Raw genomic sequence first — 18,103 nt, forward strand, 5'->3', positions numbered from 1 at the left:
TTAAAATAAAAATAAGTGTGGAGGAAGGGTAAACGAAAAAACTAAAAATAAAAACAAAAAATAGTGACTAGTTTCCTACGAGAAGGTGCCGCGGCATGGACCCTTTGTGACACACCGGAGTCCGAGTTAGTAAATTTATATTGTACATATTAATATCAATTTGAAGGTATTGAAATTTAAGGATAAATTTGATTTTTCTTTCTCGTTTGAATCGATATTAGAAATTATTATTAAAATAAAAATAATTGTGAAGTAAAGGGTAAAGAAAAAATCTAAAAATAAAAACAAAAAATAGTGACTAGTTTTCTACGAGAAGGTGCCGCGGCATGGACCCTTTGTGACACACCGGAGTCCGAGTTAGTATAGATGGCAGGGTTCTTAGAGATAACACTGATTTATGATAGGTCGGATAGTTCGGGTAACGTGCGTTTCGGTTCGATCGTTACAAAACCGAAGTAAGAAAATCGAACGGTACTGAAGTAACATCAGACGAAGAAGAAGTAGTAGTAGAAGTAGAAGTAGAAGTAGAAGTAGAAGAAGGAAAAGAACTGACTACTAATGGCCCTAAGTCGAGAGGATTTCTCGATCCTCTTCGTCAGGGTCGGTCGATTGCTCGATCTAATAGAAAGAAGTGAAAAGCCACCAGAGCCCTCTTCTATACCGTAACTTCTTTGTCGATAAATTTTAACCAGAAGATCCATTAACTCTGTTATACACACGTTTTATACGACGAGTAAAAGAGACGATCCCGATATAAGAGAAACCATAGAACTCTCGGTGCCCATCTGTTCTTGTTGTTGTTGTTCTTGTTCTTGATGGTGGTGGTAGTGGTTGTTCCTCGTTTGTAAATGATTGAAAAAATAAAATAAAAAAGAAAGGTTTCGATAGATAAGAAAAAAAGAAAATGAGAGAGAGAGAGAGAGAGAGTAAGGGGAAATAAATAAGAGAGAAAGAGAGGGGGGAATTTATTTTTTTACTCGATAACATCTTCGACACCTTTCGTGTGGGTGATACTTTACGATCACGTATTTTCTTTTTCTTTTTTTATCTTTCCAATTAAATATCTATGAGTTATCTTATTTTTTTTTCTTTGAAGATACGTATAATACGAATTTATAAAACGTTTTTACGATGAAGGAATTCAAATAGAAAGAAGACAAAAATAAATAAAATATCGAAATGTGTCGAATTACGAAATCAAATAAAAAAAGAACGATATTATTATATCGTATAGTTTTCTTATTGCGGATGTGTATACGATGATGCCAGTCATTTTTACGTAACCAATGAACGTTCGAAAAATAGTCAATCTCTTTCCTCCCCCTCTCTCATTCTCTCTCTCTCTCTCTCTCTCTCTCTCTTTTTTCCTGACCGATAGAAAAACATACGTTGGTTTGATTATTACGAGTAGAATACTTGCGTCAGCTTTTTCTTCCAACCAGTAATAGTAAATGAGGGGCATGAGACGAAAGAAGAGTGGTTACTGTTGTTGTTGTTGTTGTTGTTGATCGACGTGAAAATCACGTCTCTCGTTATTTTTCCTTGCTAAAGTTATATATATATGTGTGTGTGTATGTAACATATACGCGTATACACGCCAATTCGAGATTGAACATCCGTGAGAGATATTGTGGGAGGAATAAAAATAAAAGCGAACATTGAAAACCGGTTCGACTTTACCAGCGTTACTTCACCTCACCTCACCCCACCACACTCCACCCCACTCCGTTCCATCATTCACCCTACCTTAACTCATACATATATGTACCCCACTCCACCCCAGACATCTAACTCTTTTTTATTTTATTCCAAGGATGTGTACCCAAGCTGAGAATTATTTGACGCATGTTGTTATATGTATTATTTCAAATGAAACATAATTGGTCGATATTATTTTCAGATGAACCAAATGTGTAAGGTCTGTGACGAGCCAGCTGCTGGATTTCATTTCGGTGCTTTCACGTGCGAGGGTTGCAAGGTAAGAAAATATTTTTCTCAATTGATATTAGTTTCCTTTTTATTTTTCATTATTATTATTATTATATATATTTTCTGTTCATCGAATAATAGAATACACATATTTAATTTTTCACATCATCCTCGTATTGATGATCTTGTTTTTAATGCGTAAATTGTAAAACATGATTTACACAAGGTGAGTCATTCGAATAATATACGAGATAATATCTCAATAAAATGATCATTTATACGAACGATTTCAATAATTACTATTAGTAATAGCATTTGAAATATTTTCTCGATTTAATGTATAATCTAACAAAAAATCTACTCGCGTATTCGTTCAACTTTTAAATATTCTCAATTCTAGTGTACCATATTTGAGAGAGATAGAACAATTCTCAGCAATCCTTAAATAAATTAATTTCTTTTTTTTAACGATTATCAACAATATTTCATTATATTTATTCAATATTCGAACTAAATAAATTTTGAAAAAAATTAATTAAAAAGTATTCATATATCTCATTTACGCGGACAAATATTGTATTATAAATATATAATATATTTGTGTGTGTGTGTGTGTGTGTGTGCAAATTAAATAACAGACATAGACGGAATTGAATTTCGAGTAAAAATACCCAATTCAATTATCGCGTATCGTTCTTACGTAGAAAAAAACACAAAAAATTACATATACCATACACATAGATAAAATTGTATTTGTAGTTGTGACTCACCCTGTTTAAGGAGGTGCTCTCAGTCTGGTTAATTGCACGCTCGAACTACTGCGACATCGCGTATTTGCTTGTCCGACGAGATCGGCACGATATCACGTGCTATCGATCGTAAAATACTAAACGTTGTGAATAAAAGAGAAAGAAGAAATCCTAACCGAAAGTGGCAATAGATGTCAATTAAAACGTTTTCGAGAAAAAAAAAACCCATGCCGACGCGTTCTTCTTCTTGTTTCTTGTTTCGTGTTTCGTGTTCTTGTTTTTTTTTTTAAATTTTTCTACATACTTTTTCTTCCATTTATTATTTGATTTCGAATTAACCGTGTGAATTATAAAAGAAGAAGAAGAAGAGGGGTGGTAACAAACAACGCACAAAACACGGTCACGATTTTGGATACAGTATTTCGGATGCAGCTGCCACTGGCATCGGCATCGGCATCGGCATCGGCATCGTGTATTGGGCATCGAAGATCGTTTCTATGCGATTTATATTCGAAGTATATTTCAGTTCCTCTCGAAATCGTAAAGCACGACGGGCGGTCTGACAAAACTCACTGTCCGGGCCTGTGGCACTCCAGTTTTTAAAATGAACTAACCAAGGTTAATAAGCACCATTCCCCTCGGCACGGTGAAAGTCAAAAATACTCAAAATATGAAAAATATATTTAAAAATAATACGAAACGAGCAATCGAGTTTCGAATATCTTGAATTTTTTCTTTTTTTAACAATATCGATTAAAATAACGGATTAATAATATTTACGATTTATTCTATATACGGATATATATATATATTTCTCAATTATATTAACCGTCTGACTTCAATTTTAATGATATGAAATTCGAAAGAACCAGTTAAACTAGAATTATACGATTTCTTTTTCTGTCATGTGTTTTATCCTTATATACATATATATATTATTTAAAAGAAAATAATTACGATCTTTTACTGGATTTTTTCTGTAACGAAATATATTTCTACATATATCTTTAACAAATTAATTACTATTCTTTAACTAAGATAAAACATATCATATTTTATATATAAAAACGAAATCATTAAAACAATAACAAACGATTCAATATATTCGAGTGTTAGATAAAAACTAATTGATAAAATTAAGAAACATTAACTTTAGATATCGTTAAATTGTAGATAACCTTTAAAGTAATACCCGGAAAATCAAAGTGAGAGATCTCCGAATGAGATCAAAGTTCATCTTAGGACGAAAGGGGTCGGAGACAGGTGAAACGCAGGCCCCAGTTATTCTCTATCGATAGTTCGACTAGTTAGAAAAGGAAGAGGAAAAGCATCGAGAGAGTAGTCTCGTTAGGCCAGGTTTATTTCTCCGAAGGGTGTTGACCCTTGCTCTCGTCCCACTAATGTGGTACACCGTCGAGAGAATATCGGTACCGCATACTAAGTGACCCATCCGATAGTAATTGGACCTCATTAAGGCAACAACGGGCAATGGTCTGTATCCATCGTCTTCTTCTTCTTCCTCTTCTTCTTCTTCTTCTTTTTCTTTTTCTTTTTCTTGGTTTCGTCTTAGATATCGTATGCGTTCGATTCTTTTCAAGTATAAGTAGAACCACAGACGAAGAGATAAAAGACGTTTTAGGTAAATTAGACGCTCTCATTCTTATCCACTGTGTGTGTGTTTGTGTATATGTATACGTACGTACGTACGTGTGTATGTGTGTAGGTGTGTGTTCCTTTTCTTTTCTTTTTTTTTTCTGTCTTTATTTTTACATTAATACTTATTCTCATAAATACTCATATAGATTTGTTAACTCGCGTATAATGGTAAATGTATGTATGTAGGAATACTATTCGCAATGGTTGGACGAATGGTCGGTCGTCTGTAAGTTGCGTAAATATGGTAACATTGTACAATTACCCTTTGCACTTTTGCAAACGCGTAGAAGCTCACTTTCGCTACCGTAAGTGTATTCCCATTTGTGTTAAATCTTGTATATAAATATATATGTATGGTTCCTTCTTATTTAACTCGCCACGGTTGGTTTCGTTTTTTTTTTTCTCAAAGAAGATGTCCAATCGCAAGAAGGGGTATTCCTTTTTTTCTTCTTTTTTCTTTCGAAATTCGAAAGACGATCATTTTTTATAGTTTGCTGTTTTCTTTACTCTCGAATTATTTTTCTTTTCAACGGAAAGAGTTTTATGAAAGGAAACGTTTAAATAGTCTTAAAAATGTGCTGCCGAGCGGATTCGCTAAGCCCATGCTTCGTATAAAATGTTCGAAGATAAAACCAAAAATGTATAGATAAGGATCGTGATTATATAAACGAATGCGAGGTCCAGTCCAAATTAATATTGCCGCGGGAGCGTGTAAGGAACGTCACATAGGGGATTCTCGAAACGCGAGACACGGGTCTTCCTAAGGATTTCGATCTTATCTTGAGATATATAACGGCGCCATTTCAGAGAGAGAGAGAGAGAAAGAGAGAGAGAGAGAGAGAGAAAAAGTGAGCTGCTACTGATATCGAGATGCTATACTAAAATAGTCTTTCAAACCATTCCAAAATTATTCTTCATATGCTATTTAAATTTATATATTGTATAATATTATCAACTTTAATATTCAAATTTATGTTAAGATCAATTGTCAACTTTATCTTTATTATTTTTTTATTTTCCAAACATTACAAATAATTACAAATAATATTATATAATCACGGAGACAAATAAGAATCTTTATTTATTTATAAGAATATATATATATATAATTTTAATTTTATTTTTAAATCGAATATCGATTTTGATAGACATATGTTATTTCAAAAAAACAAAAATAATAAACAGAAAATGAATGAAAAGTCAATAATAAATAACGAATATTATAAGATTTTGACGTTAATAGATTTCCAAGAGACTACTACTACTACTACTACCTCATTTAAATCTTAAGTTAATCTAAGAAGAAGAAGATCAAAAAAAATGTCATTCTCTCTCTCTCTCTCTCTCTTTCTTTCTCTCTCGTGGACTGGAGATTCGGAAATATTTGAAATAATTTAAGTTAGTGCGCGGGCGCGCACACTTCTTCTCTCCCAAGAGAAGAAACGAGAGATTCTCATTAGCATACTAACGACTGCCTCGAATTCTCTGCGTAACATCGACAGAGAAAGATAGAAAGAGAGACGAAGGAAGAAGGTTCTTCTTCCCTCTTACTCTTCTTTACTCTACTGGAAACCTCAGATCTTTGGCCACGTCGTCTTCCCTCCTGTTTGAGCCGACACACGCTCCGGATCTTTCCCTCGGTCTTCTTCCATTTTTGGTGCCGCGAGGAAGAACGCGACTCCCGTTCTCCAAATGTACTCCAAACACTGAAAATATGATCCTACCTTGGGATCCTCTTCAACAGGGGCGGATTAATACAAAATTAATAATTATTCGATGTTCTTCAATCCATTGATTATATCCCTCAAATTATCTACTTTGTCGATAAATTTTCATCTACGAAGTAAAAACAAAGAAAAAATTAAAGGGTGGGAGCAGAAGAGGGTGTATGTGATTTGTATTTAATTTTTTTTTTTTTAATTATAATTCTCTGTATTCTTTTGGAATAAATTATAAGTAAAAGAAGATGAGATCGAAAAGAGAAGAAAACAAAAATGGTTTGAGGAATGAGAAACGACATACGTCCGTCCCTGTTTCGAGGCCGAGTGTCGTCGTTTTCGGGTGGCGTTCGAATTCCACGTTCGTCCACTCTCTCTCTCTCTTTCTCTCTTCTTTTTTTTTTCTTTCTTTCTCAGGTGCGTTAAAATAAACGAAAGCCAGGTCGTCCGAAGGCCGAAAGAACGAGAACGAATGAGAGAAAAAGAAGAGACCGAACAGGCAAGCAACCAACCAGGGTTCGTATGAATATTAACGCGTGCGAAGAGCCCTCCTGCACCAATTCGCAAAAGAATCATTCTCTTTTTCTCTCTCTCTCTTTCTTTTTTTTAGACTCGTATATAAGTATATACATTCGAAATCGCGTTTATCATGCAAATAAAGGAGAGAACCCGTCCATTGTTTTTCGTGGTGCGAATTATGCAGGAGACTGAAAATTTGTCGGTACTCTTTCTCTCTTTTTTTTCTGTGGGTCGTAAAAAAAAAAAAAAATAAAAAAGGCAAGCATGATTCAGAGGGAGCTTCGGTTATTCATCGTTCGACAATGAGGTCGCGACTCTTTTCCTTCCTTCGAGGACGTCAAAAGATGCTACAAAAGGCTTTCGTACGTACGTATGTTCATACATTCGAGTACGTTCATTGGCTCGTTTGTTGTCTACCGGTAAAATAACGGAATTACCGAAAATACTACTTTTTTTGTTTTTTTTTTTTTTTCACGCGATTTTTACTTACGTTATTCTATTTACGATAGGTATGATGGTGTTTTGTGTTGTCGGGTAGAAAGATTATTCGTAACCTTTCTCCGGTAAATTCGATGTTAGCACTGACATTTCCGGCCAGGATGATTCGAAAAAGCACTTAGTTACTGGAACGCGAAACTTCCGTTCGAGAAGAGACGAAACGAAACGAGACGAGAATTTACGATTTCTACAACATGAAATTATTCGTACCTTCTTCGATTCCCTTTTCTCCTTTTTTTTTTACTTTTTTATTTTAGTCTTTCTATATCATATTCCATATCTTCCTTTATGTATTATTTCATTTATTTGTCTATTAGAACTACGTATATAAAACTGTTATATATTTTTTTTTCTTTTTAATTTGACGATATAGGTATTTAAAAATTAACCATCGTATATATACAATGTGTTTTATTTTATTCTATTTAATTTTACGTGAGTTAACAGTAACAAATAACGTTGAATTTTATTTTGACAGTATAAGGGTAAATTAAATTATTTTTATACGATTAATAATTAAATATGAAAATTAAATAATAAATCAAAATAATAAAATAAAAAGAACAACTATTACGAATAGTAACCTAATATTAAAGGTTAACATAGGATCTTAGGAAAAATTGGTTCTCGTAAACTTATTTGAAACTATAGTAACAAGTACGCGTTCGAATACCTTTGATCTATAGATCGATCATTCGATCTATAGATCGGATTTTTCTAAAGAGGAACAACAAGGCGACGCACTTGGAACGACACAAGACCGCGGCAATTTCCTCGAGTCTGATTAGGATTTCTCGTCACGAACGACAGATTAGTAGACCGGTTCGTTCGTTCCTCTCTTTTTTTTCTCCTTTTTTTTTTTTAACTTCATTCCTCCCCCCTCCACCCTCTTTTTTCTTTCTTTTTTTTTTGCTACTCTCTCCCAATCTCTTTTATTTTTATTTATTACACGCGTATTTTTACGTCATTTATTTGAAACACTTGTAATACGCGTTAACCACACGTTGATGTTATTCTTGGTTTTATTTTGATAAAAATATATCGAGTTTACACTAGAAGTCTCATTTCTTTATGAACAAATGGTACGAGAGTGTCCGGTGGTAGGTTGGGGTTTAATGTCCACCTTCTCAAAGAATTCGATCTATACTCACTCCAATTACCCTTTTCCTTTGGTATGGTTTAGCTAACTAAACTCGCATAAGCGCCAAACTCGTAGCAGTAGTCGTAATTGTCGTCGTAATCGTGAATCGTACTTTGCTATCGATTCGACGAGAACAAACTTCTAATGATTACGCAAACTCTCAGGGAACGTCGAAACGAGCCAACCAACCAACCAACTTGCGTTTGCTTTCGTATTATGTTGAAGGTAAGGGAAAGGGAAAAGTGATATTGATCTAAAAGACAACGTTATATATATATAGATTGCATATGTGTTTTTTGTTGTTCTATTTCTTGAAAAATCTATGAGAATAAAAATACTAAAGTAGATAATATTATGTTTTTATTGTTAATATGATATCTGATCGAATAAGTTAAATGGATAAATATTTCGAGCTCGTAAAAAGTGAGAATAAAATAAAAACTAAATATATTATTTATTAACACATATACGTATATATATATATAAACAATTATTAAAAAAAACAAACCAATAGATATTTATTTTATATCAAACATTATGCCTCGATTTCAAGATATATCTTTAAAACAAATCAATAATTTCCAATTACATGACGTACAATTAATCCCCAATCATAATAAACAAGAACATATATTATAACATATACATATACATATATAAAATATATCTACTTGAATAATATTAAACGTGTAATTAAATTCAACAAAATGAAGAGACAAATATCTGAAAGCTACTCAAATTTCGTTAAGAAAAATACGAAGTAGAAAGAAGAAAAAGCATGTGATCAAAATGAGAAGAAGAAGAAGAAGAAGAATAAAAATAAAAAGAAAAAAAATAAGAAGGAATTAAGAATGAGACGGTGGAAGTCGCAAAGTCGGCAAATAGCCAAGGGGAAGGTCGGTTAGTTCGAAGATGGCAGGCCGGGATAAGTCCTCTCTGATGAGTGTACTCGCGCTAAGAGCGCCGTAAACTCGATTATGGACCCAATCTCTCCGCGATATCTTTCCCCGTACAATTAGCTCTCTCATAAAGTGACATTAGGCTCGGGGTATAAGGTGGCGCGTGTTAACACACGACAAGAATCCGAGAGAAGTAGTAGTAGTAGTAGTAGTAATAGGTATTAGTAGTAGTTTTCTTTTCCTTCTTTCACGTTTTATCTTTTCTCTCTTTCTATCTATCTATCTATCTATCTATCTCTCTCTCTCAAACCTTTCTTCTCTTTATATTTCTATCTTTCTTTCTCTTTATTTCGTATCTCTTTCTATGGCACACAGTGCAACTACCACCACTGTTGCTGTTACTGCTGGTGCTGGTTGCTGGTTGCTGGTGCTGAAGCGGTTTAGTTACCAACTTGGTGGCGCGACGCGCTTCTTAACTGCCGCTATTACGTTCCCTAATTGCCGGCCATTTAAATGCCGGTGCTGCAAATAGATTCCACGATAGGAACCCGACCAACAACACACACCGCCGGATATCTCGCTAAACTTGCTCGTGGAATCGGAATAATCCGATCCCGGTAATGCACGTGATATCACGTTCAAATCCTTATTTTCCCGATCGAATCGATTTACTCAACTATTTTTCTTTTTCTTTCTCTTTTTTTTCTATTTCTTCTTCTTCGTTTTACTAGATAATAAGAAAAATAAAAAGTCTGAATAAACGGATACATTTTTACTTAAGGATTTGAATTCTTTGCATTAAATTACGATCGTATTAGTCCAATCCCTTCTTGAATTCATTTTCTTTTCGTTATTTATTTGAAGCGTTCTTTTAAAAGCAACCAAAGAAGTCACTTTCGCTGTTAAAAGTATCTAAGAACGTTTATGGCTTTCTGTCACGTAGTAGTAATGGCGCGTTCTCGATCAGTACGGAAGATCGGACACCAAGAAGACGAATTTGGCGAACCCGAGAAAACGTTTTCAACGCGATAGACCGAAATAGAAATAAAATAAGAAGAAAGAAGAAAAAAAAGACATACACACATATTATCACACAGAATGGATCGTATAAATTGTTTTGGATTTACGAGCTTGCTTTGACGGATACGCCCAACCCCACCCCACCCCACCCCATCACGTTTTCTGTTGCCGGTTGTTGTACTATGGTTGGACCCAAATCGAGTTCACTCGTTTTACGAGTATCATAATAATATATCTTTGATCTATGAAAGGATCGATTAAGATTCTACTATCTTTTTCTTTTTATCATCCTTTCGAATACAGGTAGTCCCCCTATAACACGATAAAAAATTGCAAAAAATTGTCTACGATATTGGATAACATGATTTTTACTTTTAACATATATTTCAAAATTAAATGATCTTGAAATAATTTTCAATTCTGAATCTCACGTAAAATACGATTTCATATAAATATATGACATTTTTTAAGAAATTATCTATTTTATTATCTTCACATTTTTATCTTTTCTATAATATAACGTATCATAAAGCTATGATGCATAAGAGAGAGAGAGAAAAAAATAAATAAAAAGAAGATGCAAAGTTTGCGTTCACGTACTAGGTGGCCCAGTTCACGCTTGAACGTGATCGAGGGACGAGATCGAGAAACAAATCCATTGTGCCCTTGAAGATCGGTTTTTAACATTCGGCCGCGACCATCCTGCGCAATCAAAGACAACCGACATCATCGTGCAACGTGTCGCGACCTCGTGTCTAACGCAAATGCGGCCGATCTCTTCGAAACGATCGCATTTCGCAATCGTGTCCTCGATTTACTGCCAATTTTCTTCAACTCATAACAATTTCATATAAAAACATATATATTTTTCCGTTTTGAATAAATAATATCGCATTATGAGAGACACATGTTATTAGATATTACGATAAACGTTTGAAAAATGGAATATTTTTAATCATTAAACGTTAGCGTTACAACGTAAAAGTAAAAAAAAATACTATGAATAAAACATCTAACACATATTATTTTATAGATATAAATTTATTTAAAAATATTCTTCTTCTTCTTATTCATTTTATTAAGACTTTATCCTGTTATAATAAAGCTTTTTATTTATTGTTGCTATTTTTAGAAATGATTTATTGAAATCACAAACTTAAAATCAAATCAATTAAAATTAAATCAATCTACATATTGAAAAATATTCAATAAATCTTATCAAATGTAAAAACAAATTATGTATTATATGTTTTAATGATAGAAAATTTCTAAACACTTAACGTTACTTTGATAATATAAAAAAATGATAAATATGTATATATATATATATGAAAGTTAGATAACTTCATTAGAGAAATATTAAATTAATGATTGAAAGTTAAAACTAAAAATATGTGATGGATAATAATTTAAATTTGCATTAAACCTAAAATTATATTGTCGGAAAATGTTAAAACGTTATAAGGAACCTTAAAGAGAGAAAACATCTAAACAATGAACGTTACCATAATAGTATTTCCAATAGTATACAGCGAGAATATTACCTTTAACCCCGCGAAAGTTTCGTCGCGATGCGATCCACGCGAACGTTACGTCGTAATCGGGTTTATTAGGAAGACTCTCTCGCCGAACACGATCGTTGCTTTCACCAAGAAGGAAGAAGAATAGAATAATAGGAAGAACACTAGAGGGATCAACTTATAGGTCTTTCTCGTAGGTAACCACGTAAATAAACAAGTATTCTCTAACTGATTCGATTCGGTCGTTCCTTTGTTAGTTACTTAGTTAGTTAGTTTGTTTGTCCTATTTATTTAACCCTTTCAGTACTGAATACTTTCAATTGAAGTGTTTTCTATACGAATGAAATATTTTATTATTACCTTGATCAAATTCTAATTATATTTAATAATTACAATTTTTCTTTCTCATAATATTATTTCCATCTGATCCTTTGTTCATTAGTTAGTTAGTTAGTTTGTTAATTTGTTTGTCTATTTATTTAACCTTTTCAGTACTGAATACTTTTATAATATTGAAGTGTTTTCTACGAATGAAATATTTTATTATTAACGTGATCAAATTCTAATTATATTTAATAATTACAATTTTTCTTTCTGACAAATATACACATTATTTTACATTCACATTGATTAACACACGCGTATCAACTTTTACCAAACGCATATATGTATTCATAGCACTCAAAGGGTTAAACCATTTTTATTTATTTCTTTTTTTTTTATCCTTTCTAAAGTATCATTTCATTTAAATCAATAAACTACATTTCTCTCTTACAAGCTCGAATTAACCAAAACAAAAAAATAAATTTGATACTTATAATAAACTTTAAATCCAAACCATTCTATTAAATATTTCTCGCAAAATAAAACCTCAACGAAAAGAATATTATCCAATAATATTAACGTAATTGAAATCAAAACCAATTAAACATAAATCAAATCCATATATCAATTCGTAAATAAATTTCTAAATAATACATACACACAAAAAAAGAAACCCTACGCAAAATATCAAAAATACGGAGAGACCGGTAACCGCAATAAGAAAAAAAAACAAAAAAAGGAATAACGTCGAAATAATTTAATCGTATCACATGATTAACGATTCGAGTAACGTTTTCAAACGAAGTATTCGAATGTTTGAAAGTTTTTTCTCTCTCTCTCTCTCTCTCTCTCTCTTTCGATTGGTGACGATAGTCGTCTAGACTGTAGTAGACTCTTGTCGTGCGAAGATAACGTTTTCTCTCGAATAGAAGACTACAGCAAGACGATGAAGAGGAGGAGGAGGAGAAGGTGGAGGGGTAGGGGGAGATTGAAAAAGGTGTATGGGGGGAAGAGGGGGGGGAGGGAGAGGATAAAAAGGTCCGTGCTGTGGAAGTTGGACGCGCGCTGCGTTGGAAGTGTCTCTCCTCCTTTCGCGTGCCACGAATCACAATGCGAGTCTTGGTTTTTTGCTTTAACTCGCGCGTTGCTCTTACTACTACTACTACTATTACTACTACTACTACTACTTCTTTCCACGGTGATAATATCGAGGACGTAGGCAGGACGACCCGATCGTAGATTATGCGTTGCGAAACGCACACGGTAGCGATTCAATAGAACGACGATCCGTTCTTACACTTTTGAATAATATGTATGTATGTATGTATGTATGTATGTATGTATGTTTATGTATTACATTTACGTTGGTTACGTTCTGTAAGTTCGTACGTTTATAAGTACGTATATATATGTGTGTGTGTGTGTATGCATTACATTTACGTTGGTTACGTTCTGTAAGTTCGTACGTTTATATATATATATATGTATGTGTGTGTGTATTCTTAAGAGAGGAGGCCCGCTTTGAACTCGACTCGATTTATGTTAGCCAACTTACTTCGACATTTGCGCTCTTTCCCACCCGACTACTACTACTACTAGTACTACTACCACCAACGAGAACTCGATTTCTATCGATCTCCGATCGAGATCGATTAAATTTTAGGTAGGTATGGGTTTTTATTTTAAGATTAGATTTTATATATCCAATGATATTCGTATATAAGATCGTTTAACGTTCAACCAAAAGTTACTAAATAAGATTTATTTATTTTATTGCTGCGAATATATATTATCAATGAATTTTTAATAGAAAGAAATATCAGGTTTGAGAAAATGAATATGATTTTCGTATAATATTAAGGTTAATTAAAAGTACGTGAGTTTATTCTGTCGTTTCAAATACACGCAATTATTTGATATCAATAAAATGACTTTTTGCATGTAAATTAGATATTAATTTAATTCTAACTTTTTATGAAGTAATTATTAGTAAATTTAAGAAAAAATAATTTTCTTATCTAAATTCATGAGAAAATATGATTAATAACTTTTTGTCTGAATATATAAACAATATATTAAATCTATATATTAAAAGATGAGATACATTAAAGAGGGTATTATAAAAATAAATAATTTTCTCATATAAATTCATGAGAAAATATGATTAATAACTTTTGACTGAATATATAAACAATATTAAATATATATATATATATTAAAAAATAAGATACATTAGAAGGTATAACAAAAATAATATAATATAAATCATATATAATATTTGACAAATAAATATATACGAATTGCAATATACATATACATACATACATACATACATACATATTTGTATTCGTATGCGTATCTTATGTTAGGTGGATTTTCTCACGCGTTTCTTCTTCTACTTCTATTTCTCTTGTTTTCTCTTTATCGATCCTACCCACCCCGTTAAAACGTCTCTTGTCCTCGAATAGCTCGTAATGTAGCCCTCCGAAGATCGTAGAAGTTCTCTCTGTCTCTTTCTTTCTCTTTCACTATTGCTAGCGTGAATCGTTCACGTGCGTCAATCGTTAGGTTCGTCTATCCGACGTCGGATCCGCGGTAGGACTGATCACTCCAATGCTAGAAGGTACTACGTCGTCTAGGATGGACGTTTAGGATAGAAGTAATGCCGAAGGATAACAGCTCGTGTCTTTTAACTCTCCCCCCCCCTCCTGCCCGTCCTCCTCATCCTCCTCCTCCTCCTACTACCCTTCCGTGATTTTTCTTCTTTTACCATTTACTTCTTCTATTTCTTCGGCGGCGTGGAAAGATTGAAAGGGGATAGACTACAAAATAGCAAGCAAATAGCTCACCCTGACAAATCCTCGGAAGCCATATCGAGTTGGTAAGAAAAAATTTCTGACGTACGATCTTGCCGGCTCCTGACCGTAAAGACTCTCCCCGGCACCGACTATCCTTTACTCCGACTCTTCTTCTTCTTCTTCTTCTTATACTACTACTACTATTACTATTACTATTACTGTTCAGTAAATTCTGTTTGTTCGAAATAAGATAGAAATTTCTACTAACAGAAGACCGAGTATTATTTTTTCCCACGATATTAATTTATTAATTAGAAAATTGTTTCGATTAATTGAACAGATTCATTCATTCATTTTTCTTTTGATTTATTGATTGATAATAAAAAATATAAAAAATAAAAAAAGAACTTTTGGTATAATAGTAGAAGGATTATTATCATACGTATTATTTAGGTTCGAAGACCCAAGTAGTAGTACTACTACTGTTCAATGAATTCTGTTTGTTCGAAATAAGATAGAAATTTCTACTAACAGAAGACTGAATATTATTTCTTCCCATGATATTAATTATAAGTTTGAAAATTGTTTCGATTAATTGTACAGATTCATTCATTCATTTTTCTTTTGATTTATTGATTGATAATAAAAAATATTAAAAATAGAAAAAAAATTGTTGGTATAATAGTAGAAGGATTATTATCATACGTATTATTTAAGTTCGAAGACTCAAGGAACGAATGAAGAACGGCTTTCTCGACGGGTGAAAATCAAAGCTTCGTAGTTTTGGGGCCGAGTCAGGTAGCAACATTGAAATTTTTATTACCGCGGTGTGTAACTTCGGGAGAAACGTACTTTCAAAACCACGATGGGGAAAAGAGAAAGAAATAAAGAAATAAATAAAGAAAGAAAGAAATAAAGTGGGAAAGAGTAAGAGAGAGAATCAGCATACAATAACCGTCGTTCATTGTTCCTACTGTTAGGAACTGTCGACTCGTACGAGAAGGACGAAGAAGACGACGAAGACGACGAAGATCTGCAATTCAATCGTCGCGATATTGTGCGACGTGGAAGCATTTCGTGTCAGCGATGCAGGAAATTCGATTCTCTACGAGAAATAACCGTGGCGAAGCGCGTTATTTAAGATGTCGTAAATCCGTAAGCAGATTTTCTTCGTCGTGGTTAAACTCTCGTGGTTCTTTCTTATCTTCTTCTTCTTCTTCTTCTTCTTCATCTTCTTCTACAAACTCGGCTTCTTTCAAAGAACAAGAAGAAGAAGAAGAAGAAGAAGAAGAATAAGAATAATAAGAATTAACCAGAGACAAAAGTAATAGATGAGTTTAGCCACGTTACTGCGTAGAGTAGTAGTTCTCTTGAAAATCGCTTAGAAATGAAAACGAGAGTGATCTTGGCGTTACGTTTTGCATGCAAAATGCACCTAACTCTTCCAAGGTTTGCGTCGTTTTTCAATGACGTCATTGCACGTACTCGGTTTCCTTCGAGTATAAGACACCAGTATAGTAGTTGTGTTACTACACTCTTCTTCTATACCCCTCTGTGTTCCTTTCGCAAAACAATACTTCGTTTTTATAGTTGCTTTTCTTGGATACTCGCCAAAAACTCGCTTGCACTATTCGTATCACTTTCGTACACTTCGTGGAATACTACGATAGATCGGGGAATTTGTCGTTAAAGTTAAATTGAAGAATATATCTGTCAGGGAAAAAAAAGAAGAAGAAGAAGAAGAAGCGTAAGAAAAAAAAAAAAAAAAAGAAAAAGAAAAGGAAGTTGCGTAGTTAAAAAAAAAAAAGTGAAAAATCGTGAGAGACTCCGGATCTTCAGGTGACACGGTGTTACGGGCAAAGTACATCATTCCTTTCCTGGAACGAATAAATAGTTAACGAGCTCTATGCTAATTTACTTCTTCAAAGAGGAAAGTCGTAATGGATTGAAAGATCGAAGGTGTGGATCGTTAGTACTGATTCAATCGATTATTATTAGACACGGAATCCTTTACGGATGTATACTTAAAGTAAATAAGTATATGCATAAACACAAATAATAATAATAATAATAATAATAATAATAAAGGTTTATCAAAACATTACTATAATAATAATTACGATAATTATAGTTAATAATTTGCGGTAAGAACATTTTCTTTTCTCTATAATAAATCAAAAAATAAATTAATACTTAACACATTTATCAAACACCGAACATATATATTGCTTGATAAATGACACTTACTTGCAAATGATTTAAAAACATATTAATGATTTGTTATCACTTCATTTATATATATATATATATAAAAAAAAGAAACATTAAATCAAAAAATATATACTTCAATATAAAAGGATTATAACTCTCTCAGGGTATTCCATTAGATATTAATTTTCTTTTACGAGAATTCATACTTATATAAATAAGTATTTATATAGTTAAAAAAAGAGTAATAATGCAATTTTATTAAACGATTATTGCAAAACAAATATTGACAATAATAAAAATAAATGCATATTTCCATCTCCAATATTTTCCCCGAAAAACAATATTATTTAGAAAATAATTAATAATATTAAAACATTAATTTATCAAATAACAAAAACGATAGTTATTACACAAATGAGTAAAAAATATTAATGTGTTTTATAATTATTACTTCATAAAAAGAAGAAGAAGAAGAACTGAAAACAACAAATCAATCAGATATAATATAATACTTAATTCTCTTAGAAGTATAAAATATCTACGTACAACACATAGTAGTAGTAGTATTAGTAGTAGTAGTAGTAGTAGTAGTAGTAGGATGACCAGAAGATCATAAATTAGATCACACATCGAGTACGGCCACGGTCGAGTGTGCGTTGGTCTCTGGGAAAGTTAGCTAGCAAAACGAGGATTAAACATGAAACAGGAAGAGAAGAAGAAGAAGAAGGAGAAGGAGAAGAAGAAGAAGAAGAGAAGGAGGAGAAGGAGGAGAAAGAAACGGTGATGATCTTCACGATCATGACGCAGATCGTTCGTGAACTACGAACGAAGAGTTCGTCCTCTTTATCGTCCTCGTATTCGTCCTCGTCTATCGTCGTCTTCATCGTCATCTTTTAGTCGTCGTCGTCGTCATTTTCTTTCCTCTTCGCACACGCGAATCAGGGTCACGCGCGTTACTATAGCGCCGTCGATATAGTTAAACACGTTATACGGCACATTCATGTGCTAATGCGCGCGTCGGAGATGTTAACGAGTGGACACGCTAGGCGTTCCTTCGTTCTCATCGTGAGAGACATCGATGCACGACCAAGCGATGTTATTTAAGTCAATATATATATATA

General features: G+C 33.1%; 1 protein-coding gene across 1 annotated transcript in view; it reads left to right on the forward strand.

Moving 5' to 3' along the window:
* Positions 1–1,900: 1,900 nt before the first annotated feature.
* The window catches only part of LOC106785855 (zygotic gap protein knirps-like), a 23,285-nt gene continuing 7,082 nt past the window's right edge, over positions 1,901–18,103 (forward strand). Inside the window, exon 1 of the mRNA XM_014746641.1 lies at positions 1,901–1,978. Coding sequence (XP_014602127.1) covers positions 1,901–1,978 — 78 coding nt within the window. The remainder of the gene's footprint in view (positions 1,979–18,103) is intronic.

Source organism: Polistes canadensis, unplaced genomic scaffold, assembly GCF_001313835.1.
Source record: "Polistes canadensis isolate GaletaPanama2010 unplaced genomic scaffold, ASM131383v1 scaffold_57, whole genome shotgun sequence".
NCBI classification, from domain to species: domain Eukaryota; kingdom Metazoa; phylum Arthropoda; class Insecta; order Hymenoptera; family Vespidae; genus Polistes; species Polistes canadensis.